The 27,012-nt window shown below is 48.5% G+C and overlaps 1 protein-coding gene across 6 annotated transcripts in view; it reads left to right on the top strand.

The window, feature by feature from the left end:
- Mroh7 (maestro heat like repeat family member 7) overlaps positions 1-26,347 on the top strand; it is a 40,991-nt gene extending 14,644 nt beyond the window's left edge. For 4 of the 6 annotated variants that reach the window (XM_090334761.1, XM_090334764.1, XM_090334760.1 and 1 more), the window contains 19 exons: positions 112-191; positions 389-518; positions 2,943-3,038; positions 3,484-3,588; positions 3,723-3,858; positions 7,335-7,447; positions 7,856-8,032; positions 8,388-8,542; positions 11,233-11,371; positions 11,562-11,770; positions 13,308-13,445; positions 14,064-14,178; positions 16,398-16,538; positions 17,491-17,670; positions 18,327-18,482; positions 18,794-18,916; positions 21,822-21,924; positions 25,481-25,543; positions 26,024-26,347. In XM_090334761.1, coding sequence (XP_090190887.1) covers positions 112-191; positions 389-518; positions 2,943-3,038; positions 3,484-3,588; positions 3,723-3,858; positions 7,335-7,447; positions 7,856-8,032; positions 8,388-8,542; positions 11,233-11,371; positions 11,562-11,770; positions 13,308-13,445; positions 14,064-14,178; positions 16,398-16,538; positions 17,491-17,670; positions 18,327-18,482; positions 18,794-18,916; positions 21,822-21,924; positions 25,481-25,543; positions 26,024-26,268 — 2,604 coding nt within the window. In that variant the 3' untranslated portion in view covers positions 26,269-26,347. The remainder of the gene's footprint in view (positions 1-111; positions 192-388; positions 519-2,942; positions 3,039-3,483; positions 3,589-3,722; positions 3,859-7,334; positions 7,448-7,855; positions 8,033-8,387; positions 8,543-11,232; positions 11,372-11,561; positions 11,771-13,307; positions 13,446-14,063; positions 14,179-16,397; positions 16,539-17,490; positions 17,671-18,326; positions 18,483-18,793; positions 18,917-21,821; positions 21,925-25,480; positions 25,544-26,023) is intronic. The other 2 variants (XM_090334762.1, XM_090334763.1) reach the window with 2 other exon arrangements.
- The last annotated feature ends 665 nt before the right edge of the window (positions 26,348-27,012 follow it).

Genomic DNA, 27,012 nt, shown 5'->3' with positions numbered 1-27,012 from the left:
ATGGAGGAGTTCTACCTAGGATAAAGGCTGTGGGGCCCACTCTGAGTGAGCGTGTGGCTTTGTGCTCAGCAGCCCTTTCTCCTCACTGGCCTTTTCATGCCCCTTGTCTAGAGGCAGATCCAGGAGGAGCCAGTGGATTCCCTCTCCAGCTCTGTCCGGCGGCAGGCCATGGAGACTCTGACCCAGCTGAGGTGTCCACAGCTCCCTCCCAGTCCCAGTCCCTCTCCCTTTCCCTCTAGGTGCCCCTCTCTCTTCTGGGCCTCTCCTCTCCTACACTCTATCCCATTCTTCACCCTCTTCCCCTGCACAAACCCCCTCCCTCCCTCCCTCCCTCCCTCCCTCCTTCCCTCTCTCCCCCCTCCATGCTTTGCTTTCTGTCCCTTCCTAGTCACACTCAGCCCATCCTGGGTGTGCGTGAGAGAGTAGAGATGGTGAACACGTGCGTGCAGAGCGTATTCTCACTGCCTTCTGTGCAGGCTATGCAGGAGAAAGACGAGGCCAAGGCGGAGGCCATCCAGGTAAGCTGAACCTTCCTGGTGAGTCCTCAGGCTTGGGAATCCTCTTTCCTCTATCAGAAAAGAGAAAAGGCCATAAAAAGGTCCTGAGGCAGAGACCAGGGAGCAGAACCTCAAGGGCCCCAGGCAAACATCTTCAAAGCTCTACAGTGTCATCTTGGGAGGAGCTGGCAGAGGGGACCCTTGGTATAGGATGAGGAGAGAGGCTGGGTAAGGTGGGTGGTTAAAGGAGAAGGATTTCCTCTCATTCATTTATCTTGTTAGCAAATAATTAGCCAAGTATATCTCCACATCAGACTCACACTGGTAGCTTTCGAAGTGGGGCTAAGGATGGGGGGAACCAATGGTATTAAAGATTGTTCAGAAAAATGCAGAACTATACCAGTGGTCAGTGCTGCAAGTAGGCAGTATTCAGCACTATAAAGCCTGCAGTGGAAGCATGGCGCAGGCAGGGCAAGGAGCTGTGATTCTAGAGTTAAGAACTTAAAGAAGATCTAGGTAATAAAGAAGGTGGCAAATGGATGAGCATTTGAGGCAAAATAAACAGCCTGTGGGGAGCCTGTGGACAGAGTAGTGACTGAAAGAATGCCAAAAGGGTGTGTGACCAGTATTGCAGACCTGTTATCCTAGCTACTCAGAAGGCTGAGATCTGAGTGTCAAGACTTGGAGACAGTACAGGCAAGGAAATCTATGAGACTTATTTTCTTCTTTTAATGTCTGTTGAGGGGCTTGAGTGGAGGACCTGGGCATTGTCCTTGAGTTTTTCTGCTCAAGGCTAGAGCTTTATCACTTTGAGCCACAGTATTATTTCACACACACACACACACACACACACACACACACACACACACACACACACACGGAAGACAAGTGTAGCTAGATTCCAGGAAGATAAACAGAGTTTGGGGAAGTAAGATGGAGAGTGACTGAGGGTCTCATATTATGTGAGCACAATCAGGCCTGTGGATTCTAGGACTGGTGCCCTGAGAGAATGAACACCCATGGGAAAAAGTCAAGATTCCTTGCTGGGTAAAGTCCACTCTCCTGTGGTTTCAAGCCTGGCCGGCAGAGGGAAGTGTTGCCCAGTAATCGGCTGCAGTGGGTGGGTGGGAAGGAGGAGATAGTTGCTTGGTGGTTGTGGTGTAACCTAAAGGACCTCCAGATCCATAGTATGCAGGATGCAGGGATCTTGGCCATAGACCTGGGGATGCAGTAGGAAGAAGGAAGGCAAGGAAGAGACAATCTTCCCAGAGCAGCTCAAACCCACTGCCTAGCCTTGTGAATCTGTCAGCAATTACAGGACTGTGATGTGAAACTCAGGCAGGAATTTAAGGGCTGTTTCCCTTAAGGGTAACCTGGAGAAGCCATTTGTGTCTACAAGTCACAATTCAAGGAAGAATCAGAGAAGTTCCCCAGAGATACTAGAAGCAATGCTGCCCTCTTCATTTATCCTCACAGTCCTAAAATATCTCCCATATATGCATCCTTCCTTCCTTCCTTCCTTCCTTCCTTCCTTCCTTCCTTCCTTCCTTCCTTCCTTCCTTCCTTCCTCCCTTCTTTCCTTCCTTCCTCTCTCCCTCCTTCCCTCCTTCTCTCCCTTTCTTCCTTTCTCCCTTCCTCCCTCCTACTCTTCCTACTCTCTCTCTTCTTCCTTTCTTTACTTTTTTTTCTTGCCAGTCCTGGGGCTTGAACTCAGGGCTTGAGCACTGTCCTTGGGCTTGGGCTTTTTCCTCAAGGCTCGTGCTCTGCCACTTGAGCCACGGTACCACGTCCAGCTTTTCTATGTATGTGGTACCAAGGAATCGAACCCGTATCTTCATGCACACTAGACCAAACTCCCAGCCCCCTTCCCTCATCTTTCTTTCTTCTTTTCTTCTCTGGTGTTCTACCACCTGAACCAAAGTTTCACTTTTTGGTGGTTAGAGATAAATAGTCCTATAGATTTTCCTGCCCCTGCTGGCTTTGAATTATGATCCTCAGTTCTTAGCCTCCCAAATATCTAGAGTCACAGTCACCGGTTTATACCTTTTCATGCTCTCATTCTGCACAACTTGGAAGTTAGTTTTGTTGTGTGACCTTGGTCATTGTATCAAATGAGGAAAACATTTGGTTACAAAGTGACATGGTCATAATCAAATGGCCTTCACTCTCCTGGTCCCTAGCAGATGCAGTAAATGCTGGGTTTCTGCTTCTGCCGTCCCTAGAAAACACGGGTTCCCAGTCATCAATTTGTTAATGGGGAAACTCTTGACCCACAGAGGGAAAGTAATTTACTTAATAACAGACAATATGTGATACTCAGAGGTGGGGGCCAGAGAGCATCTCTTTATTGCTATAAGTTCTCCCTTCTGACCCATGCCAGGGGTGCCTGGAGGACTGGCAGTTGTTCCAGGAGCCCTAAGAGCTGAGTCTTCCTCCTGTCCACAGATACTCTACCATCAGACTCTGGATGCCCTGAAGACACTGCTCATTGCCCTCTTCATTGAAGACCCCACCCCTGCAGGGCTGAAGAGCATCTTGGAGGTGCAGGGAAGGGTGTGAAGAGAAGGAAGGGCAGAGGGGAGGGGATGCTGGATCAGATCTGGGGGGAGGCCAGACCCAGGAATGATTTGACCCCAGGATCCCCTGCCAGCATCGTCTCCCGTTCCTCATAAGGGACCTCTTTCTGTTCCCTCACTCTTCCTCTGCCCTGCCAGCTGCTCCATGCTGCTACTGCTCTTGTCCATGTTTTGTTGTCGCTTCTTGTTCTTGTCCTCATGCCTCTCCTCCACCCTTCCTCACCTCCTTCCCTCCAATCCCTGGGTCCTATTCTCACCTCTCCTGAGCCTTGACAAGAGAAGGCCATGGCAAATCACCTTCATGCCCCCTCTGGCAGATGAGTTTCCTGCAGATTAGTGACACCGGTTTGTCCATCTGTAAGCAGGGGCTGGCACCCCACGTGTGCTGTGTCTCTCCCTTGTTTCTGCAGCCTCTGGGGCCCTGGATGAACTCTGGGAAGGCCCATGAGCGAGCTCGGGCTGTGAACAGCAACGTCTCTGTGCTGAACCACACACTTCTGACGCTGCCTTTCTTTGTGAGTGTCCGTGGGGAGGATGGACGCCCCTGCTGGGTGCTGTCCTCCCAGGTTTGAGGGTCAGAGTCAGCTGTCAGGGAACCCACTAACTCTGTTCCCTTCGGACACCATCTGTCCGGGACTGACACACGCAGATGTCTTCAAGCTTTCCCACTCTGGGTCTGCTGCTGGGGCGGCTCCTTCTCCGTATTGGGGACCCAGAGGAGGAGATTGGCCGGGAGGCACTGGACGGCGTCACCATCCTCTACACTATCCTGGAGCTCCAGAAACGTACGCCCTGCCAGCAGCTGTGGGGGGGAGGGGGTGAGAGGGAGAGGGGAAGGTGGACAGCGTGGTTAGCAGGTATCACAGGTCAGATATGGACTAGAAACTGGTAGGGAGTCCTATTAGCATGGCCATAGTCCTTGTATTTGAACTTCCCCTCACCCTTCCAACCTTCACCTGTGACTGTCAAGTGAATATGCCCACAGCACCCTGTATATCCAGACACGCTGGCCTTCATGTCTTGTCTTATTCACTTGTCAATCTTCACTGTGAGGGGAGGGCAGGGTTGTCTCAGTCACCACTCAGTTCCCAATGTCTGCTTCTGATTGTGACACACAGGGGGCACTCAGCCAATATCTATTAAAGAACCAAAGAACAGGTTATTAGAATCCGTGGCTCGAGCCTGCAGGTGAGACAAATGTCTTGGGTTTAGGGAGCCCACGACAACAGTGTGTACTGAGACAGGCACCCAGGAGTGTACAATACTGGCTCTTTTCTTTCTTCATAGTCCCAACTCTGCCAACAACACTGTTGTTCAATCTCCCCTGGCACCAGTGGCAGAGTGACCTGCCTACAAGACCAGGCTTTGACCTATCCCCAATGTGTAAGCTCAGCAAATACTTTGCCTCACCTAGATTTCTAAACCTGTCTTTTTTTAAAAAAAAGGTAGGGGGAGCACTAGGTTGTAACCCACAATGTTTTGAAATAGTAAATGAGATGAGCTTTTCTTTATAGTGCATATAAAGACCAGTTCAAACCCATGTCAGTGCATTCATCCTTGCTGTCCCTCCAACCTTTTGGAGCCTGTCTGGTGCCCCTGCTCTTCTTAATCTCCAGCATTTGGGGCAAAGATTAGATTTTTCCCACTGACCAGAGGCTATTCATGCTCCCTCAATGACAAGTGAAGGCTTTGGTCACATTAATGATCAGCCCTAGGCCAAGAACAGGCCTAGAAATAGGATTGGTCAAATTAAGATTGCCAGTTTTAGCTAAAAATACAGGATACCCAGCTACATTTGAATTTCAGATAAGCAATGTTAGCGCACTGTGTCTCAAATATATTAAGAATTCGTCATTGCTTTATCTGAATTTCAAATGTAACTGGATGTACTGTGTTCTGTTTGGGAGCCCTGGGCCAAACTGACACTGATAGGTTCTCGAACAGTTGGGTTGTCCAACCATGTTTGTGGAGACAGTAGTAAAGCAAAGACTTGGATCGGGCTCTACCTGACTGCAGAACTCAGTCCCTTCCTTTGCCAACAGCACAAGTGGTCTGGGTCACCATTCAGCATCAGGGGTTCTTTCTTGTGTCCATATCTTACTTTGATGGGGATCTAGGCTGATCACAGTAAGGGATCTGGGACTGTGCCTGAAACATGTTTATTTCAACAGAAAATATGGAGCTATTCTGCCTGGTACTATTTTAGGCTCTGCGGACCCAACAGTGAAAAAGAGATTCATTAAATAATCCTTCCTCCATGGGTTTAACTTCTTGTTGCTAGGAAACAGGCAATGGCCAAAAATAAATAATGATACAGTAAAGTTAGATGATGATAAAAAAAAAAAAACTAAGGGGGAAAGAAGCAGGAGACTGGGCTTGTTCACAGGGTTTTGAAAGTTACAGATTTTAGAAGCATTGCTCACACTGAGTGCCAGTGGCTCACACCTATAATCCTAGCTACTCAGGGGGCTGAGATCTGAGGATTTTGTGGTTCAAAGCCAGCCCAGGCAGGAAAGTCAATGAGGCTCTTATCTCCAACAAACTACTCCGGAAAAGCCAGAAGTGACACTGTGACTCAATTGATAGAGTTCCAGCCTTGAGCAAAATGAGGCTCAGGGACAGGACCCAGGCCCTGAGTCCAAGTCCTAAGATAGGCAAAAAAAAAAAGTATTGCCCAGCCTGGTGTAATGGTGCAGTCCTAAAATCCTAGCACTCAGGAAGCTGAGGCTGACAATTGCAAATTTTAGGCCATCTTGGGTTATATAAGGAGACTTTTTCTGAATAAACAAACAAAAACCAAATCAAATTAAAAAAAACCCACAGTACTGGTCTTGGAATGAAATTCAGTAGTAGAGTACTTGCCTAGCATGTGCTTAATATGTGTAAGACCCTGGGTACTATCCCTAGCAGTGCAGAGAGAGAAAAAAATATACATTTGCCACCACAATGGCAGTATGAAACCATATACTGGTGAGTCCTGGGACGACAGGAACTCGTATATACTGCTAGAGAGCATGTCTGGTGCCCTATCTCCACCCCTAGTGGAAAATACCCAAGAGTATCTGTGTGTATGTGTGTGGGGGGGCAGTGGTGGTAATGGGGTTTGAACTCAGGGTCCTGTACTTGATAGGCAGATGCTCTACCATTTGAGACATACCTCCAATGATCAGCAGTTGGAAGTTGAATCTGCACTTACCTGTGACTTAGCCATTCTAGTCCTGGACACATAGCTAGTAGACTGGTAGATACATTCACCAGCAGACATGTGGAGAATATGTACAGAGCTGGGATCAGCCTAGATGAGCATCCAAAGTAGACAAATGTGTACTCAGGCATCCTTACTCCATGGGAATGGCTTGAGTACCACCTTGATCACTTCATAATCTACCCTCCCTCCCTGCTCCCTGCCAAGATATCAGCTGACTGGGAAGGGGTTCCGTGGGGGAAAGGGCCTGGCTCATTTCAAGAAATATAACACTTGAGAGTTAACAACAGAGCTTATGCTATCTGCGGCAGGATGCGTGAATCCCACCCATGTAGTAATGAGTGAGAAGAGCCCAACGTGGAGGAGGACATGATGGAGTCCAAGTTCAAAAGTGAGCCATGGTCCCTAGAGCTTACAGACCCCAAGCAGTTATTGCCTGCCTTTGGGGAAGAGGCATGAGTGGGGCATCTGGATACTGATGGTCTTGTTCCTTTCCTTTTCTAGTCCTGGGGCTTTAACTCAGGACATAGACAATGTCCCTGGGCTTCTTTTGCTCAAAGCTAGCATTTTACCACCTGAGCCACAGTGCCATTTCCATCCTTTTCTGTTTATGGTACTGAGGAATCGAACCCAGAGCTTCATGCATGCTAGGCAAGCAGTCTACCATTAAGCCACATTCCCAACCCTGGTGTTTCTTGTCTTGAGTGCAGATTCTTGGGTATATGAATGCATAGCTAGCTATGTGACATTTTCCTGGTGCTGGTATTGGAGCTTGAACTCAGGGCCTGGGCACTGTCCCTTAGATCTTTCACCCCATGACCTGAGCCAGAGCTCTACTTCCAGGTTACGTAGAGGTAAGAGTTTCATGGATTTTCTTGCCCAGGCTGGCTACAAACCTTGATCCTCAGATTTCAGCCACCTGAGTAGCTAGGATTTCAGGCATGAGCTGCCAGTTTCTGGCTGCAAGGTAGAATCTGAGTACTTCTGAATAGGTGTTTAATAAAATCGCCAAAGCAATAGTCTTGTCTGGGCACACCAAACAGCTCTCTTCTGCAGGATCCAGAGACAAGGAAGAGACCAACAAGAAGGAACTGTATGAGAGCAACAAGCGCTTCCTAGGGCCCTACAACCCCGTCAGCCCGTGCCAGAACATTCTCCGTGTCATTGCGGTGACTGACAATGCCTGCCAGCCCTGTGCCCTTTTCCCCTCCCCTGTGCCCCAGCTTGTGGCCCATGACTTCTCCTCATGCATTTCTGGGTTCAGGGACCATGTTGCCCTGCATGTTTTGTTTTCCTTTTCTTTTTTTGTTCTTTAAGATGAAAACTCATCATGTTGCCCAGGCTGGTCTCTAACTCCTGGGCTCAAGTGATCCTCTTGACCCAGCCTCCTAAGAATCTAGGATTAGAGGCACAGCCTCTATTTCTGAGGCACACCACCCCCCATCCCCACAAGGCTCTAACCTTCACTGATTGGCAGAATGCGTGACTTGCCACATGACAGTCATGAGGTATTTGTACCTCTATTTGTGGGTCCAGATCTGCTCATCAGTGGCAGGGCCTCTGTGCCTTTGTTTCAGGAGTTTGGAGACTTCCTGGGGCCCCAGCAGGTAAAGGACTTGCTGCTGGCTTCCCTGGAAGGGCTGAAGGGCAGCTCAGAGACACAGGGGAAGGACTCTGGAGAGATGATGCAGCTGGCATCGGAAGTCACACTGAGCTCAGTGCTGGAGTGGTACCGCCACAGGGTGCTAGAAGTGGTAAGGCCTCTGAGGGCCTGGGGACTCCCTCCTCCCACGGACTTGCTCATGGCATGGGCACACTGCTTAAGCTGAGTGACATGGAGGGTGTGAGACACTTAGAATTGGGGTGGGGGAAGGGCGTGAAGGGCGCTGGCTCACCTCCTTTCTCTTGTGCTCTGTCTCCTCTCTCCTTTTCGTCCTTCCTGTATCTCTGACTTGTATTACCCCCCTTCTTTAAAAAAATGTCTAATTGTTATAAAGGTGATGTACAGAAGGGTTACAGTTATATAACCCTCTTCTTTCAACTTCCTACTCTCCATGCCTCCCTTGTTTCCACAATGGGCCTTTCTTCTGCCTCTCTTGCTGCCTCCAGATCCCAGAAATCATGCAGGGCATCTATACCCAGCTGAGCCACATCCAGGAGCCACGGGCCCGTGAGGTGGCCCTGCTGCCCGTGTCCCTGTTGGCCAGTTCCTTCATGACTGAGGTGGTGGTGGCTCTGCTCATGTGTCCCCTCCCACTGGACAGGTATTAAGTGAGGGGTCTCCCAGTGTCTATATCTCAGAGGGTTGAGGCAGCCCTAGCTCAGGCTGGACTTCCCCCCACTTCTGCCTAGAGAAGCCCCTTGCTCTCCTACGATCCTTTTGCTCTAGTGTATGGCACTTTAGACAACTATGAACCCTTGTGGAACAGTTCTGCGTTAGTGCTGAGCAACCCTATATTCTCGAATTTCTCAAACTGCTCCAATATATGGTTGAGGAAACAGAGACTCGGGGACATTGCTTGCCTCTGCTCACCCCAGAGTTGACACCTTTCTTCCTTAAGGAGGATGACTTGAAGCCCATAAAGAGGAGGCCTGAGTGTTGGCCGGTGGTCTTGGGCAGTCCACTTGCCCGCTCTGGACCTCAGAAGGTGGGTGGTGGGCTGAACTACACTGATGGCAGAATGGAGTGTTTTAGGTGGCTGGGAGAACTCCAGAGTGGGTAGGTAGGCCGAGGGGACTCTGCTCAGACCTGCCTGGCTAGCCTTACTCTCACAGCCCATCCCTCTTTGAATAATGAAAACAAATTGGTGAGGGCTGAAGGAATGGTTCCAGTGGTAGAACATCAGCCTAGCAAACATAAAACCCTGAGTTCAAAACCCAATGTCACAAAGAGGCGGGGGGAGGCGAGGAAGGGAGGAAGGTGGGAGGGAAGGAAGGAGAAGGAAAGCTGGTGCTGGTGGCTGATACCTGTGGCCTTAGCTACTTGGGAGATTGAGATATGAGGGTCAAGGCTCAAAAATCAGCCTGGGCAAGAAAGTCTGTATGGCTCTTATCTCTAACTAACCACCAAAACCCTGGAAATAGAGCTGTGGCTCAGTGGTAAAGCAAATAAGAAAGCTAAGAGTCAGTTCCAGGACCTGAATTCAAGTTCCAGTACTGGTGTGTGCACACATATACACAACAAACAAATAGACAGACAGATACACACACACACACACACACACACACACACACACACACACAAGTCAGTAGTTGGTCTACATCTTGAGTAAATGTGAAAGCGTTTTTCAGGGGAGAGGGTGGTCATCATGGGTCATGGAGGGCCCAGCTGTATCTATCCTCTCCCCTCCCTGGTTGAACTGAGCCTTTTCAGTCTGCACTGTCCACTTGGGCGTTCTGGGGGGCACTAAACAGACCCATAAAACCCTCATAGCCAACGTTAACATCAAAGGACAGGGAAGAGGGCATCTCACTGATGCCAGCCTGCGGGCTGCACTTGTGTGACCTTGAGAATGAGGGCCCCTTACCATTTGTACCCAGGATGCCTGTTCTTCTCACTCTAGCCTCATGTGGGAGCTGCCCTTTGAGCTCCTCAAATAAAGCTCAGGTGTGAGGGAAGGAAATCTGTGGTCTGCATCTGTTCTTACAGTTAACTGATCGTTCCAGTCCAGATGCAGTGAACTAAAGGGTCATTAAGATGGCCATTTTATGTTGAGCAACGTTGCCTAGCAACATAGTTGACATACTATCTTTATCAGGTTTCCAGGGGAACTGAGCTAGAAGGTGAATAGAAAGTTCAGACACTAATGCAGACAGGCAAAAGGTTTGGTTAACCCTTCAGCACCTTGTCAATTCCTTGTGGAAGGAAGACAGAAGTGCCTTCAGGCTGGATGAAATGTGCCACTTGCTGCTGTCTACCTTTCTTGCCTTGGGAGTTACCTATCAAGGAGCTGGGGTGGGGCCGTACTGGCCAGTGTTATGGACAGGATCAGATGCAGCCCCAAAGGGCTCATGGCCTTAACTCCTGCTCCCTGGCATGGAGCACAAGATAGGCTTTCCAGATGTCACATCTAGCCTCAACAGTCTTTTAAGTCACATAGTATTTGTGAGCGTGTGTGTGTGTGTGTGTGTGTGTGTGTGTGTGTGATTCTGTTGGTACTGGGATTTAAAGTCAGGGCCTTAACTCTCCCTTAGTTTTGTTTTTGTTTCCCAGTCCTGGGGCTTGAACTCAGGACCTGGGCAATGTCCTTGAGCTTTCTCAAGAACAGCACTCAACTACTTGAGCCACAGAACCACTTCTGGCTTTTTCTATGTATGTGGTACCAAGGAATCGAACCCAAGGCTTCATGCATGCTAGGCAAGCATTCTACCACTAGGCCACACTCCCAGTCCTGTCCCTTAACTTTTTTGGCTCAAGCTAGTACTCTACCACTTGAGCCATAGCTCCACTTCCAGATTTTTAGTGATTAATTGGAAATGAGTCTCTTAGATTTGTCTGCCTACACTGGCTTCAAGCAAGCATTTTAATCTCAGCCTCCTGAGTAGCTAGGATTATATGAGTGTGCTACCAGGCATTTCACTGGTCTGAGCCTCCATACTGAATCTATACAATGGGAGAAACACCAGCAGCTTAGGGAGTTTTGTGAGACTTCAAAGACCTTGAATGTCTCAAATTTTTGTTCAGTCTGGATTCCCAGAGATTTGCCTAGGCCTGGTAACCAATGCACACTTATTAAGTTATGTGTAAATTAAGCACCTTGCCCATGACTTGGGGAAATCATGTTTTCAATCATTGTTAGCCTCTTGCCCCATCAGAAATATTTTCTGGACTCTTTCTTGTTGGTATGCTCATGAACGCATTCCATCAGCATCTTACTTCCCCTTCCCCCAGCCTTGAAGCTACTTGTCAATAGGGGGTCCTGGGTGCCTTTGACCATGCTCTCTGTATCCTCAGTAATGGAGCAGAGATGTGGAGGCAGTTAATACTGCGTAAGCCCAGCTGTGATGTCCGGGACCTGCTGGATCTGCTCCTTACCAGCCTGAAGGAGAAGCCTGTCACCAAGAAGGGCCGGGCCTCCATCGTGCCCTTGGCGGTGAGGACCAGGCCCAGAAGCCCTCTTCTTAGTGGGCTCAGCTGCTTCCAGGGTCCCATCTGCCTCCACTAGAGGGTTGGGTGTGAACCCCAGACTTTTCCAGGCTGGATCAGAGAAAAGCACAGAACCAGGTCCAACCTCTCAGAGCAAGAGGGACCAGGTCACACTACTGCCTCCCCTCCTCCCCTAGGCAGCCAGCGGCCTGTGTGAGCTCCTGTCTGTCAACAGCTGTGTGGGACGTGTGCGACGCATCTACCCCCAGCTGCTCCTGGCACTGCTCATTCAAGTCCACTACCACATCGGACTCAACCTGCCAGGCCGCATCCCTCCTCCTCCTCCTCCTCCTCCTCACAAGGACGCCGAGAATGACCCACAGAATCTCCCCTTTGTACCTGTTTGGTATGTTCTGGCTGTGAGGCAGGCCTCCTAGGCCGGGCTCCTCAAAAGCCTTTAGGGCAATAAAACCAGACATATTAGCTCTGGAACTGGAGGAGAAAAACAGAAACATGTGTTAACATTATCAGAGTTAGCCAGGTGCGGTGGCTCATATCTGTAACCCTAGCTACTCAGGAGGCTGAGATCTGAGGATCAATGTTCACTAAAGAACTTGAGACTCTTATCTCCAATTAATCTCTAGAAAACGGGAAGTGGGGCTGTGGCTCCAGGGGTAGAATGGTAGCCTTGAACTGCAGTCTCAGCGCCCAGAGTTCAAGCCCCATGACTCTCTCTCCTCTCTCTCTCTCTCTCTCTCTCTCTCTCTCTCTCTCTCTCTCTATATATATATATATATATATATATATATATATACACATATATATACACATACATATATATAAATATAATATATCAGAGTTACTTTAATGACTGTTCAGCAACTACTTTTTTTTTTTGCCAGTCTTGGGCTTGAGCTCAGGGCCTGAGCACTGTCCTTGGACTTTCTCAAGGTTAGTGCTCTACCACTTGAGCCTTAGCACCATTTCTGGCTTTTTTTCTATGTATGTGGTACTGAGGAATCGAACCAGGATCCTTGTGCATGCTAGGCAAGCACTTTAACCACTAGGCCAAACTCCTGGCTGCAAGCAACTACTTTTGAACATTTATTCTGTAAATCAACCCACTGGACCTAGTATAGAAGCAATCCACTTCTCTCAGGAGTTCAGTACTCCTTTTTCTCCTCTTCCCTCTCAGAAATATTATATGCATCAGTATTATTTGTTCAAGTCCCTATCTGTTTCATATTTACTTGTGTGTGTGTGTGTGTGTGTGTGTGTGTGTGTGTGTGTGTGGTGGGGGGAGGGGGCAATTGCTTCCTCAGGAAAGCAGAAAAAGACTTCTGGGCAGGAGACTAAGTGCCTAAATGAGCAGACACAACTGTTCTGTGAGCCAGCAGTCCAGCCATGGCTTGATGGACACTGGGTGGTGACTCTCTGTGGAAGACTACAGAGGCTGGAGAAGTTTGGCATGGTCTCCTCCTCCAGTGAATGAGGCTCAGGAGAAAAGGGACAATCAAAGCTGGCTTCCCAGGGCCAGAAGTGTGGCGTAGTGGTTTAGTGCTTGACTAGCATGTGAAGCCTTGGGTTCAATTCCTCAGTACCACATATACAGAAAAAGCCAGAAATGGTGCTGTGGCTCAAGTGGTAGAGCGCTAGTCTTGAGAAAGCTCAAGGACAGTGGTAGGTTCTGAATTCCAGCCCTAAGACTGGGAAAAACCAAAGCTGTTTTCCCAGGGAGGGAAAAGTTGCTTCTGTTTCTTCTCTTGTTCAGAAAGCTAAACATTTGTAATGAACCACATTTGTGGACCCAATGCAAACTTTAGACAATTAGTGTAGTGGAGAAAAGACGGTGGGAGGGAGGCCAGTAGGGAGAGGCTAGTGCAGGGAAGCTTGGCCTGCTAGGGGCAGGGTGGACCTAAGGTCTCACTCCTTTGTCTTGGCAGCTGGGTGGTGAGGGTGGTGAAGACCCTGCTGCTGAAGATGGGCTGCTCTTATGAGGCCACATTTCTGGAGGACCAAGGGGGCTGGGAGCTCATGGGGCAAGCAGAAAATCACCATCGTGCAGTGTCTCTGCTGGCAAGGTAAGATGGGGCTGGCATGGGGCTGGTTTGGCAGAAACTTCAGATCATTAGACAGACTGGGTTGGCATCTAAGCAAAACCCCTTGCACCCCCCTTCCCATCCCTGCTTCCCTGGGCTTTGTGCAGCCCAACTCTTCATCTGGTCTATCCTACTGATTTCCCCTGTGCTCTCAGGCAAGTCGCTTTAGCACTCTAGTCTCAGTTTCCCCAGCTATAGAAGGGAACAATTAAACCTTAGGACCTCTGGTTCCTGCCTATAATCCTAGCTGCTCAGGAAGCTGAGATCTGAGGATTGAGATTTGAAGGCAGCCAGGGCAGAAAAGTCCATGAGACTCTTCTCTCCAATTAACTACCAAAAAGTTAGCAATGAAGCTGTGGCTCAAATGGTAGAGTGCCAGCCTTGGGTAAAAAAGCTAATGGACAGAACCCAGGTTCTGAGTTCATGTCCTGATACGGGCACACACAAAATAAATCTGATGGCCTCTGGGATGTTTCTGAGGTGAGAGGCTGGAACACAGCATTGTAGGATCTTGGCAACCCTGACTGTCACAGCCAGCCCTCACTCAGCAGATTCCTGGGGAACGGGAGAGCCTGAAGAACTTTCCCACACACGTTCTAGGGCTATGGTGCAGTATTCCTGCCAGGAGTTGTGCCGCATCCTCTACCTGCTCATCCCACTCTTGGAGCGAGGCGACGAGAAGCACAAGATCACAGCCACCGCCTTCTTTGTGGAGGTACTGACCAGGCCAGGCGTGGGGGTGTGGTGGCGAGGTGTGGGGCTCATCCTGTTCTCAGAGCACACTGGAGATTGCTCCTCTGGTGGGAATTACACTCTAGCATCCTTTCTCCCTCTGCTCCCCAATCCATTTTCCCCAGACTCCCCTAGTGCCTCTATATCATCACCAGTCATTGCTGGGCACCCCTGTGGGCCAGACACCAGAGATGCAAATACGAACTTAAGTCTGCCTTGGCTTCAAAATATTCTTGGTATGGCAAGGGAGCCAGAGGTCGTCCCTGTTATAACATGGGTGTGGCGTTGCATGACTAAGCCGGGCAGTGAGGGACGAGCTGACTTTGGGGAGGGGCTTCAGGCAGGGCTTCCTGCCAGAAGTGACATCTAGGGCAAAAGAGTGTTGTTGGGAGGTGCTGGGGGCCGATGCTGGAGCTGAGTTGGGAGGAGGTGGGAGGGACTGGTCCAGAGGGGGAGACTGGCTAATGTGTACTGAACATCTCATTCACCTCTAGAGACACAGAGGCTAGTTTGTGGCCTACTTCTGAGCAGGACAGAGATTTGGGCTCTAACACACACACACACACACACACACACACACACACACACACACACACACGAGTCTCTCTCCTTTAGCTTATTGTGGTAAGATACATATAACATGAGGTGCCAGTGTACCATTTTAACTGCCTAGTCCAGTGGCCTTAAATAGTGCAGATCATCTGGCTATCAGACCTGCTATGCAGCTCAAGAATATTTTGTTTTGTTTTGCTTTGTTTTTGCCAGTCCTGGGGCTTGAACTCAGGGGCGTGGCACTGTCCCTGGGCTTCTTCTTCTTTTTTTTTTTTTTTTGCCAGTCCTGGGCTTGAGCTCAGGGCCTGAGCACTGTCCTTGGACTTTCTCAAGGCTAGAGCTCTACCACTTGAGCCTCAGCACCACTTCCGGCTTTTTTCTATGTATGTGGTACCGAGGAATCGAACCCGGGTCTTCATGCATGCTAGGCAAGCACTTTAACCACTAGGCCAAACTCCTGGCCCCTCCCTGAGCTTCTTTTGCACAAGGCTATAGCACTCTAGCACTTGAGCCATAGCATCATTTCCGGCTTTTTCTGCTTATGTGGTATTGAGGAATCGAACCCAGAGCTTCATGCATGTTAGGCAAGCATTCAATCACTAAGCCACATTCCCAGCCCTTCAAGAATGTTTTTATCTTCCTTACTGAAACATCACACCCATATATCACTATCCCTCCTCCCTCCTCCCCTCTAGGAGCCTCTGTTCCTCATGGTATGAACTCACTGTCCTGGTTCTTCACATATGCTCTCTCATAATACCTTGGAAGTTTACCCAGGTGGCAGCAGGTGAAAGAAATTTTCTCCCTGCTAATGACTGAACCACACCAGGATGCCACCAGACTCTGTTCAGTGGGGCTCAGAGACAGGAAGCTTACTGCTTGGACAGAGGGAAAGAAAGGGAAGACTTCCTGGAGGAGGGGATTTTTTTTTTCCAAGCTGGACTTCAACAGGTGGCAACATGGGCATTCTAGACCCTTCTGGTGTCTTTTCTACCTCCTCAGGATTGTGAATATGGGAAGAAGGAACCATGTCAGGTTTACATAGAAACACCAGCCCAACCCTGGTGTGACAGCAGAATGTGTCATTGCCAGAGAGGGCAAACCTGGTCTTGAGTCCTGGGTTCCAGCCCTAGCTCTCTGACAGGTGTACTTCCAATTTCTCTAACCTGGGGAGGGAAAGAAAGAAGGTACCATTTTGTGTAGGCCCGTGTGCCAAACACTGTGTCTACTTTTTTTTTTCTTCTACCCCACTAACCCTGGCAACCATGAAAAGGAAGAATCATGCTACTGATTAGATGAGGTTAGGTAGTTTTCACTGTCACACAGCTCTGGAGCTGAGAGACTCCTGATCTGATCTGATCTGATCTGAGTCTCTGGAAGAACCCTTTCTCTGAGTCTGGTTGTGGCTGCCCAGGGAAGACAACAGGAAGTCTGGAAGGGCCTTGTACAAGCACAGATTCCCAGGGCTGAGTTTTGGAAGGAGCCACAGGACATCATGTGGGAATCAGAGTGGAGAGTGTGTACCAGCAGAAGGGATACAACAGCCAGAGTTTTCTAGTCGACTATTTCTCGCCATGCCTGCGATGCCAGGCAGAGGCTGAACACGCTGCTCTGCTGGCCCTTTTCTCTGGGGTATATTTACTTCTTTAGCTGCTCCAGATGGAACAGGCGCGTCGGATCCCTGAGGAATACTCTCTCGGGAGGATGGTGGAAGGCCTGAGCCACCGCGATCCCATCATGAAGGTGCTATCCATCCGAGGCCTGGTCATTCTGGCCCACAGATCTGAGAAGGTGAGCGAGGGCAAGGGAGTTGAGTCCAGGCTCTGGGCTGGAGGAAGATGGATCTTGCCTGTCATAGTCTCTCAGATGTGAGCAGCTGGAATCAGAGTCCAGCTTTAGTGGTCCCATCTGTAAAATGGATCAGCCTTCATGATTTTTATATATTTTACTATTGTCAACAGTTTCCAATAAGGTTTATACAGTAACTCTAAGGATGGCATATAGGAGAAAGGGGGTAATAGCTGTTATTCCTAGTCATATATTAGGAAGTTAGGGTCCTGGCACTATTGCAGCTTATGTTGTAGCCAGGATGAAGGGACAGGGCACCCTTAAAAGCTAGTGTATGGGGCTGGGAGTTTGGCCTAGTGGTTAAAGTGCTTGCCTAGCATGCATGAAGACCCGGGTTCGATTCCTTGGTACCACATACATAAAAAAAAGCTAGTGTGTGTGTGTGTGTGTGTGTGTGTGTGTGTGTGTGTGTGTGTGTGTGTGTGTGTGTGCGCGCGTGTGGATAGTGGGGCTTAAACTCAGGGGTGAGTGCTATCTCAGCTTTCTTGCTCAAAACTGGTACTCTACCACTTGAGCCGCAGCTCTACTTAGGCTGTGTAGTTGTTCATTGGTGATGAGTCTCATGGACTTTCCTGCCTGGCTCAAACAGCAGATCCCAGCCAGATCCCAAGCAGATCTCAGCTTCCTGAGTAGCTAGGATGACAAGCACGAGTCACCAGCCCCAGGCGTAGAGGCTAACTCTTCATGCTCATGTCATTTATCTAATGCCGAAGAAGGAGTCCAACAGCCAAGGGCCTTGGGAATTTAGGCTGGGAGGGAATCAACAAGGCCCAAGCAAGATACCGAGGGAAGATGTGCAGGCAGGAGACAGGGCAGGGGCAAAGATCCTGGGCCTGGAGTGGGGTCACCCAGTTCAGCCAGGAAGAGCCCTGTCCCACATCCTTCTGCCACACAGATGGCCAAGGTACAGGCCCTCCTGCCGTCCATGGTGAAAGGCTTGAGGAGTGTGGATGGCATGCTGGTGGTGGACGCGGCCCATAACCTCAAGACCATCTTCAAAGGGCAGGGCTGGAAGCTGGCAGACAGCTCTGTCTATGTGGAGATGCTGCAGATCCTGCTGCCACACTTCAGTGATGTAAGGAATCCTGCGGGGAAGGGAGCATTCTGAAGGTGCTCCTTAGCACCTGGGGTACAATTTCTCTACTGCCTACTTGGCTGGGCCCTGGAATGGCCAAATTGATCAGTCCAGTGGGAAATCTGAATCTAGCTGGTTCACGTCTTTTGCAATTGTTCATCCAGAGAAGGCTCATCAGTCTTACTGGTCCTCCTGGAGGGAGCTCGTCTTTAAGACTTTATTTATTTATACTTTTTTTAAAATTATGTTTTGTTTTGAATTTGTTTTTTGCCAGTCCTGGATGTTGAACTCAGGACCTAGGCACTGTCCATGAGCATCTTTTGTTCAATGCTAGCACTCTAGCACTTGAGCTACAGTGCCACTTCTGGTTTGTCTGTTTATATGGTACTGAGGAATCAGGAGTACTGAGGAACCCAGGGCTTCATGCACGCTAGACAAGCATTCCACTAGGCCACATTCCCAGCCCCAAGGGAGCCTTTTCTTACCTGACATGAAGACAGCCTTTAGGTTAGTGGGAGTCCTGGCTAGGAAGAATGGAAAACTTCAGACCTAGGCTCAGATTAGGGGAGCATGACCAGTTGCCTCTGATTGAGGGAAGGGAAGGTCCAAATCACCTCCTGGGGGAGGCGCACTCCTGAGCCTCCCTTCTGCCCCAGTCAAGAGAGAATGTGCGCATCTCGTGCATCAACCTGTATGGGAAGGTGGTCCAGAAGCTCCGGGAGCCCCGCACCCAGGCCATGGAGGAACAGCTGGTCTGCACCCTGGTGCCCCTGCTGCTGATTATGCAGGATGGCAACCCCAGAGTGGTCCAGGTGAGTGAGCACAGGCCCTGGGTCCTCTTCTCCACTCCCAGGCCTACTGGTGTACCTCCCTCTGTAGAAACCAGGCCAAACCACGAACAACCCATCAAAAGCTGTTATTTTCCTCCAACCAGAAGTTTCCCAAAGGCATCCCTGACAGTTATTTTCCTTCTCAAAATAACTAACTTCATAATTGTATATTTCAGATCAGAACTAGTTTTCTAAGTCCAACTTTCACACATTTTTCCTTCTTTTTTTTTTTTTAAACATACGCTGGCTATCCTGGAATTCCACACTGGTATTCTCCTCCTGTCCATTCCCAGAAATGTTTGAAGACCCTGTTCCGTTGCTCCTGCTTCATGGCTTGGGAGTTACCCAAAAGAGCATATAGCAGAAAGTCCTGGGACAACCAGCAACCGACAGTGACCAAAATCTGCAAGTACCTTGTGAGTGCTTCCAGAAACTACCATGGCTCCTTCCTTCCATACCAGCACCTTGACTAACTGAGTCTACCACATCCCACAAGCTACTGGCTCCAGAGTGTCCCTTGGGGACACTTCCCACTGGACACAGGGCACCTTGGATAGCCCCATAGCTCTGTTGGACTTCTGCCTTTCCTTTCCAATTTGGATCTATCTTGCTTCTTCTCAAAGCAGAAACCTAGAGTCATACAGGAGTTCTTCCTCCTTTCCCCTTCCACATTTGTTTTTATGTTATTTATGTTCTTATTTTATTTGATTTTGTTCTGGTACTGGGATTTGAACTCAGGGCGCTGGGCATTGTGCCTAAGATTTTGTGCTCAAGGGTTGTGCTCTGCACTAACTCTTGAGCCACAGCTCCACTTGTGGCTTTTTGGGGGAAGGGGTACAAGGTACTTAATTGGAGATAATAATCCTACAGACCTCTTTCCTGCCTAGGCTGGCTTCAAACCTTGATCATAAGATCTCAGTAGCTAGGATTATAGGTGTGAGCACTGGCACCAAGATTGAGTTAGGTTATTTATTAATTATTGAAGATAGGGTCTCTTCCAGCTTATTGTGTGGATTTCTTGCCATAAAAATGCTAGAAACTTATATTAGGAAAATTATTGTTATGATAAAGGTGATGTACAATCACTTAAGTTAGGTAAAGAGTACTTTCTTTTTTATTTTTTTGGGGCAATCATGGGGCTTGAATTCAGGGCCTGGATGCTATCTCTTAGCTCAAGGCTAGAGCATCACCCCTTTGAACCACAGCTCCACTTCTAGTTTTCTGGACTTCTCAGACTTTCCTTCCCTGGGCTGGCTTTGAACTATGATCATCAGATCTCAGCCTCCTGAGTAGCTAGGATTACAGGCATGAGCCACCAGCACCCAGCTAAAAGTACCTACCTTTCTTTCTCTCTTTCTGTTTCTTTCTTTCCTTCCTTCTTCCTTCCTTCCTTTCTTTCTTTCTTTCTTTCTTTCCTTCCTTCCTTCCTTCCTTCCTTCCTTCCTTCCTTCCTTCCTTCCTTCCTTCTTTCTTTCTTTCTTTCTTTCTTTCTTTCTTTCTTTCTTTCTTTCTTTCTTTCTTTTTGTGGGTCATACATAGGGCTTGATCTCGGCCTGGGCACCATCCCTGAGCTCTTCAACTCAATGCTACCACCTTACCCTTGAGCCAAGCTCCACTTCTCATTTTCTAGAGATTAGAAATAAGAGTCTCAGATTCTTTTGTGCTCGGGCTGGCTTTGAACCTTGATCCTCAAATCTCAGCCTCCTGAGTAGCTAGGATTACAGGTGTGAGCCACCTCACCTGGCTAAAAGTACATTTCTTTTTGGACAATGCCACCCCTTCCCTCACTGTCTCCCAGTTTTTCCCATCATTATTATCCGCAAGTAGTATAGTTCATTTTTAATTGTTCGGTGAGTACTGCTGCTACATTTGTTCACCCTTTGTTCTTCCATTTCTGTGTCCCCTGCCCTCATTACTCTCCCAAAGACAGATAAATGAACAAACAGGACAAAAAGAAAAGAAAAGAAAAGAGAATCAAAATAAATCTCAAGTTTCCATTTCCTGGAGTTCATTTCAATAAATATTATTTTATATGATCAGATGCACATAGGTATTATGCCTTTGTGAAAAACCTACATTAGTATAGCCAATAATTATGAACCAGTTTAAGTTATTTAAGATACTACTGCTCGCTGTGCTCAGGCCCCTGTGGCTTGTGGCTGTATTTGTGATGCTCTGTGGTGCATCCTTCTGGATCTCACCTTCTTTTTTTTTGCACGATAAGCTATGGGCATCTTTGCTCATGTGTAGGTCGAACTCTAGCCATACCTTTAAGAAGAGGTTGGTAACATATCAGTATATTCCTTCATTCACTCTTTCATTCCTTGAGCTTTCACTTTTGGGGTGCCAATTCCTGTCCAGGTGTCGAGGACTCGGAGATGAATGGCAAGGTTTCTTGTTTGGGGAGTACACTATCATCATGACAGCATCACAGGTATTAACATGTTGCGGTGCCATCCAGCATGGCAACTGAGCTCTGCCTGCGGGTGGTGGAAAGCTTTAAGGAGGAGGTGGCATCCAGGCTGAGGCTAGAAGGATAAAGGTGATGTAACAGGTGAAGAAGAGAGCGACGGGCACTGTAAATAGGAGCTTGTCCAAAGCACAAACGGATGAGCAGGAAGGCCATGTCTTTGTTCTAGAACATGTTCTGGAACCTGGTCTAGATTGTGGTCTAGAGCCTGCCAGTGGAAGCTGTGGTAGGAAGAAAGCCATGGGATACAAAATGTGACCATGAAGCTCTTGCCTACCAGGCCCTGGAGTTCAGACCAGACACTGGCCTTGACCATGAGGTGTAGCCACCAGAAGAATGATGTCTCTTCATGTCCCCCTACAGCCTCTCAGCCAGATCACTCCTCCAGCTTCTACTACCAAACCCTCTGACTTCCATGACCAGACGGTATTACATAAAACCCTGTCATGAACCAATTGTTGCCTTCATACTTCCAAGCATGAGAAAGCCCCATTCCTGCCTGGCTTTTAAGATGCTCAGTTTATCCCCTGCTGCTTTACAATGTGATTCCTTTACCCTTCTCAAATCTGTCTCCTCATCTGTCATATTCCTTGAATATAACATCTCTGGTGGAATGCGGGGCAGTGGATTGAAGGGAGATTCCCCAGTGCAGGAACATTATTGCAATTAGATAAGAGAAATGAGATTTAGCCTCTGAGAATCCTGGGCAGAGGACTGGGCAACAGAGAAGATCAAGAACAGAGCACCAGGCTGAGTGGTTGAACAGGAGACGGTCATGAAACTCTTGGCTTCTGGGAAGAAAGCTGGGCCTCTGAGAGCCCAGCACTTTGGGGATTTCTCTTTGTTTCCAGGTGAACACCCATCGAGACAGCGCTTTGACTTTCCTCAACCAGAGCCTAGAGTACACCAAGAACTCACAGGCCTCCCTCCGGAAGTCCTCGGTCATGTTCATAGGTAACTACTTGGCATAACCTCTCTTCCTGCCAGGGCTCTGCCCGCTCTCCAGTCTCTCAGGCTGCCACCAGCCTTTTTGGAGTTGGGTAATGCTTCTTTCAGGTGTAAGGCTTGGCCAGCAGTTTGCCTTGGTGCACATTTTTGAGATTATGACCTAGGACATGGGCCTTAGGCTGGATTCAGCCTGAAGTCTTTATGTGATCATTGCCTGGGCAACTCTACTCAGCTGAGCTGCTGCCCTCCCCTGGAATACATCCTGATACCAAGCCTCATGAGAGCCAGGGCAAATCCCCCACTGACTAGCAGCAGAAGCCAGGCAGCAGGATGGACGGAGGGCAGAATCTCCATTTATATTCTCTCTCTCATTTACACCCCTGAGCCTTAGTTTCCCCATCTGTAAGATGGATATAAACTCCCATTTCACAGATGAGATGAGGAAAATTTTTCTAAAGATAAAACCTATCATGTTGAGATGTCCAGTTATTTGCTTCAGTTCTTTTTATTGTCCACAAGCCCGGCCTCTGCCTTTAATGGGGGAAAACGAATAGCAGATCCCTTTATTCAGAATTGCCCCAGAATTCCCTTCTGATTATATATTAGGCGGCCTTCCCTGCCTCTATAAACCATGCTGTACCATACCATACCATACCACTGCTTACCTGCCACATTCCCTTCACCATGGACCAGGAGACCTTGCTGCAGAGAGGGCTGGAGTTTATGACCTCTGTATAGTCATGTTTCTTTTAATACCTTCTCTCAATTCATTTGCTCTTTTTCATCCATCCATCTATCCACCCATCTCATCCTACTCCCTTATTCATCATCATCCATCCACCTACCCACCCACCCACCCATCTGCCCACCCATCATCCATCCGTCCCTCTATCAATCAATCCATCCATCTGCCTATTCATCCTCTCATCAATCTATCAATCTATGCACATACCTGCCTACTCATCCATCCATCCATCCATTCACCCACCCACTCACCCATCTGCCCATCCATCATCCCTCCATCCCTCCATCAATCAGTCCATCCATCTGCCTATTCATCCACTCATCAATCTACCAATCTATGCACATATCTGCCCATCCATCCATCCATCCACCAATCCATCCACCTATCCACCAATCAGTCAATCTACCCATACATTCACCAAGCTGCCCATGGATCCATTCATCCATCTATCTATGCATCCATCTTTTAATGTACCTATATACTCACCCTACCCATTATCTAACCATCTGTTATCTACCCACTCATCCACTCATGCATCTATCGATACCATCCATTTACCCACCTATGGAAGTCATCTACCATCAATTCTACCCATCCATTCATCCACTTATTCATCTATTCACCCACCCACTCACCCATCCATCCATCTATTGGCTTACATAGCAAACACTGATCTCTTTCTCTGTGATAGGCATAATGCTTAGATAAGAGAAACAAATAGACCTTTAGAGGGTGATGATGATATGTGTTTGGGAGTAAGGATTTGTGGGAAAGAGATGATGTGACTAATTTGATAAATGCTATGCTACTCAGAAATCCTCTCCCCACCCCCACTACGCTGCAAGTCCTGGGGCTTGAACTCAGAGCCTGGGCACTGTCCCTGAGCTTCGTTGCTCAAGGCTAGCACTCTACCGCTTGAGCTACAATGCCAATTGTTTATGTGAATTTTGAGCCTAGGGCTTCATGCATGCTAGGCAAGCACTCTACCACTAAGCCACATTCCCAGCCCTTATTTGTGTGTTTGTCAGTTGTGAGTCTTAAACTCAGGGCATGGGCACTGTCCCTGAGCTCTTTGTGCTCAAGGCACTTTGAGCCACAGTGCTGCTTCCAGTTTTTGAGTGCTTAATTGGAGATAATAGTCTCATGAGGACTTTTCTTTCCAGGCTGGCTTCAAACTGAGATCCTCAGATTTCAGCCACTTAAATAGCTAAGATTACAGGTAGGAGCTGCTAGCACCTGGATCTAGCCTCTTTTGAATCACAGATCCTTTGTGTGATTCTGCTTCAAAGTTATGAATACTTTCCTCAGAAAAAAATGCATATATGAATTGGACATAGTGGCACATACCTCGAATCTCAGGAAAACTGAGAGTTCAAGACCAGCCTTGGATGGTCATTAACACACACACACACACACACACACACACACACACACACACACACACGAGCAGAGTCTATGGCTCAAGCAGTACAGCATGTGCACAAGCATGATTCTTGAGTTCAAACCCCAGTATCACAGAAAAAAAGTTTATGCATATAATTCTGTATATAATCTTAGGGTTGCCAGGAGTGTGTCATAGTGGTAGAGTGCTTGACCAGCATGTATGAAGCTCTGGGTTCAATTCCTTGGTACCATATAAATAGAAAAAGCTGCAAGTGGTGCTGTGGCTCAAGTGTTAAGAGTACCAGCTTTGACAAAGCTCAAGGACAGTGCCCAAGCCCTGAATTCAAGCCCCAGGACTGGCAAAAAATAATAATCTTAGGGACATCAGAGACTCACTTTACTCCCTTCTAATTGGGCTACGTGGGATTTAAGATTCATAGTCACAAGTAAGGCACCACACAGTAAATAGTAAAGATTCACAAATAGTGAATAGTAAATAGTAAAGATTCTCAGATACTATGGGAACTGAGGCAGTCACCTCACTTAGCCTGGGAAGGGCTTAACATGCAAGCCCGATAAGACTTTCCAGGGAAATAAGATGGGAGAAAAAGGCATTCTAAGAGGTAAGCAGTGTGGGTACTGGAGGAGCTGTGAACACTGTGAGAGGTCGGGTAGGTACCCAGGCTATCGACGGCATGCAACAGGGCTTGTCATATGGCTGAGAGGCGGGGAGAAAGCAATTCCTCGACTCATTGCGTGGAGTTTCAATGTCTCGGGCCCCTGACAGCCACACTCGACAGGTGCACAAGGTGCTCAGGGTCCTGCACATTGCTGCCATTCACACATTCTAGAGCAGTGGGCAGTGGACACAGCACCTCCCTGGGTCTCAGACAAGCACAATAAGGCCCAACCTAGGGTGGCACTGTCAGCATCAGTGGTCTAGAACCTGCTGAGATCTTCGACCACTAGACTGACTACCTCTCCCAGGATCGCCCTGAGAGTATCCAATAATGAAGATCCCCCTTTACGTCTTCATTTGTGGGTTTAGAAGGGAGTGGAGAGGCTTCTCTGTGGAGGTCTGGGCCTCAGGTGGGCTGGTGGCATTATGCTGAGGAACTGGGTGCCCTTACTTTTGTGTGTGTGTGTGTGTGTGTGTGTGTGTGTGTGTGTGTGTGTGTGTGTGTGTGTGTCATGGGACTTGAACTACAACTGGGCACTGGTCCCTGAGCTCTTCATCTCAAGGCTACTGCCCTACCCTTGAACTAAACCCCACTTCCTATTTTTCTAGAGATTAATTGGAGATAAGAGTCTCAGGTTCTTTTGTGCCTGGGTTGGCTTTGAAGCTTGATCCTCAGATCTCAGCCTCCTGAGTAGCTAGGATTACAAGAGTGAGCCACCATGCCCAGCGCCCTTACCTTTTGAATTATACTTCAGGGTCTCTGGTCCCCTGCATGGACAGCATCGTGACCGAAGACCGGCTGAATGAAGTGAAAGTCAGTAAGTCATGCCCCGGAACCTCAAGACTTCTAGGGAAAGCAAGAGCCTGTGCAGCAGGAAGGGAAGGGCCATTGCCAAGGCAAGGGTCTTCCCTTCACTATCCAGAGTGAGAGTAGAACACACAGCCCTACCTGGTGGAGCATGCAGTTTCATGAAAGAAATAACCTCAAGAAAATGGCTAGAAACCACTTAGTGCAGGACATGTAGTTTAGACTTAAGAGGTTACAAGCTTATTTTGTAACTGGGAAAGCGGATAACATATATGAAGGCTGGAGCAATCCGGGAATGCTTCTTAGAGAAGGCAGGCTTTGATTCACACTTTGAAAGCTGGGAACAATTCAAAGGGCTGGAGGAAAGTGAGGTGAGCAGATATTTCACAAGGGACATCTAAGCCATGGCTGGGAGGTGGGAAGGAAGGACAAGGAATGAAGTCATACCTAGAGACCTTAACAAGTAGTTTTTCTTCTCCCCGTGATCCAGCTGTGGAAAACTTGAGACATGATCCAGAAGCATCAGTCTGTATCTATGCAGCCCAGGCCCAGGAAAACATCCTGGCCAGCTGCTGGAGGAACTCTTGGCCGTTGCCACACGGGGACTCCTGGGTGTGCGATCCAGCCACCACGCACCGCTGGAACCCCAGCTGTGAGGACTTGCCCACTACCCACCAGCGGCGCTCCTGGATCATGCAGGCCCTGGGCTCTTGGAAGATGTCCTTGAAGCAGTGATGTCACACAGCCTTAGCCCGCACCTTCAAGTTGGCCAAGCACACACATGCTCACATAAATGCCACATGGCTTCCCTCTCTACCCTGAGTGCTTCATGGGAGATGCCCCACGGTTATACTGGGACAAATCTGAGAGAGGGGTATGGCCTTCTGTTGGTGACTCAGTTGCAGTCTGTTTAGCCTGCGTAAATGGGGAAACTGAGGTTCAGAGAGTCAATTAAGTCCACTGGATGTCTCAGCTTCCTCGCCCCATATCACAGGGGCTAAAGGGAGTAGTAATTTGGATATCCCTTGGGGGAAGGAAAAGGGGAGAAAGAAGAATCCTCCATATCATGATATCATGGCTCAGAGCTCTGAGTCCTATCCTTAGGTTGTGTGCTGTGATGTTCACTTCTGATTCTAGAAGTATTTATAGAGATTCTAACCTGGGCAGGATTGCTCTGGATGCAGGCTCTGGGCACTTCATGATTTGAGGCAGAAGGTTCTAACCTAGGACATTTTTGATCCTTAGGGACTATTTTAAAATGACCAGAGACATTTCTGGTTGTTTCAACTTGAGGGTAGGCTGGGATTAGGATCCAGTGGGCACAGAACGTGATTTTGGACTAGTGGAGGCAATGGAGACATGTACAGACACCAGCAGAAAGGAAGGAGTCGTGGAGATGGGGGGGGGTCCATGGGAAACACCACAGGCCAGCTGGGAGTTGAGATGTTAGAGAAGGTTTCCTAGAGAAGACACTCTCCC

This window comes from Megascapheus bottae, chromosome 6, assembly GCF_031878675.1.
Source record: "Megascapheus bottae isolate mThoBot1 chromosome 6, mThoBot2.hap1, whole genome shotgun sequence".
In the NCBI taxonomy this organism is placed as follows: domain Eukaryota; kingdom Metazoa; phylum Chordata; class Mammalia; order Rodentia; family Geomyidae; genus Megascapheus; species Megascapheus bottae.
The sequence above is the reverse complement of the archived record's forward strand: the minus strand, read 5'-3'. Positions and strand labels throughout refer to the sequence as shown.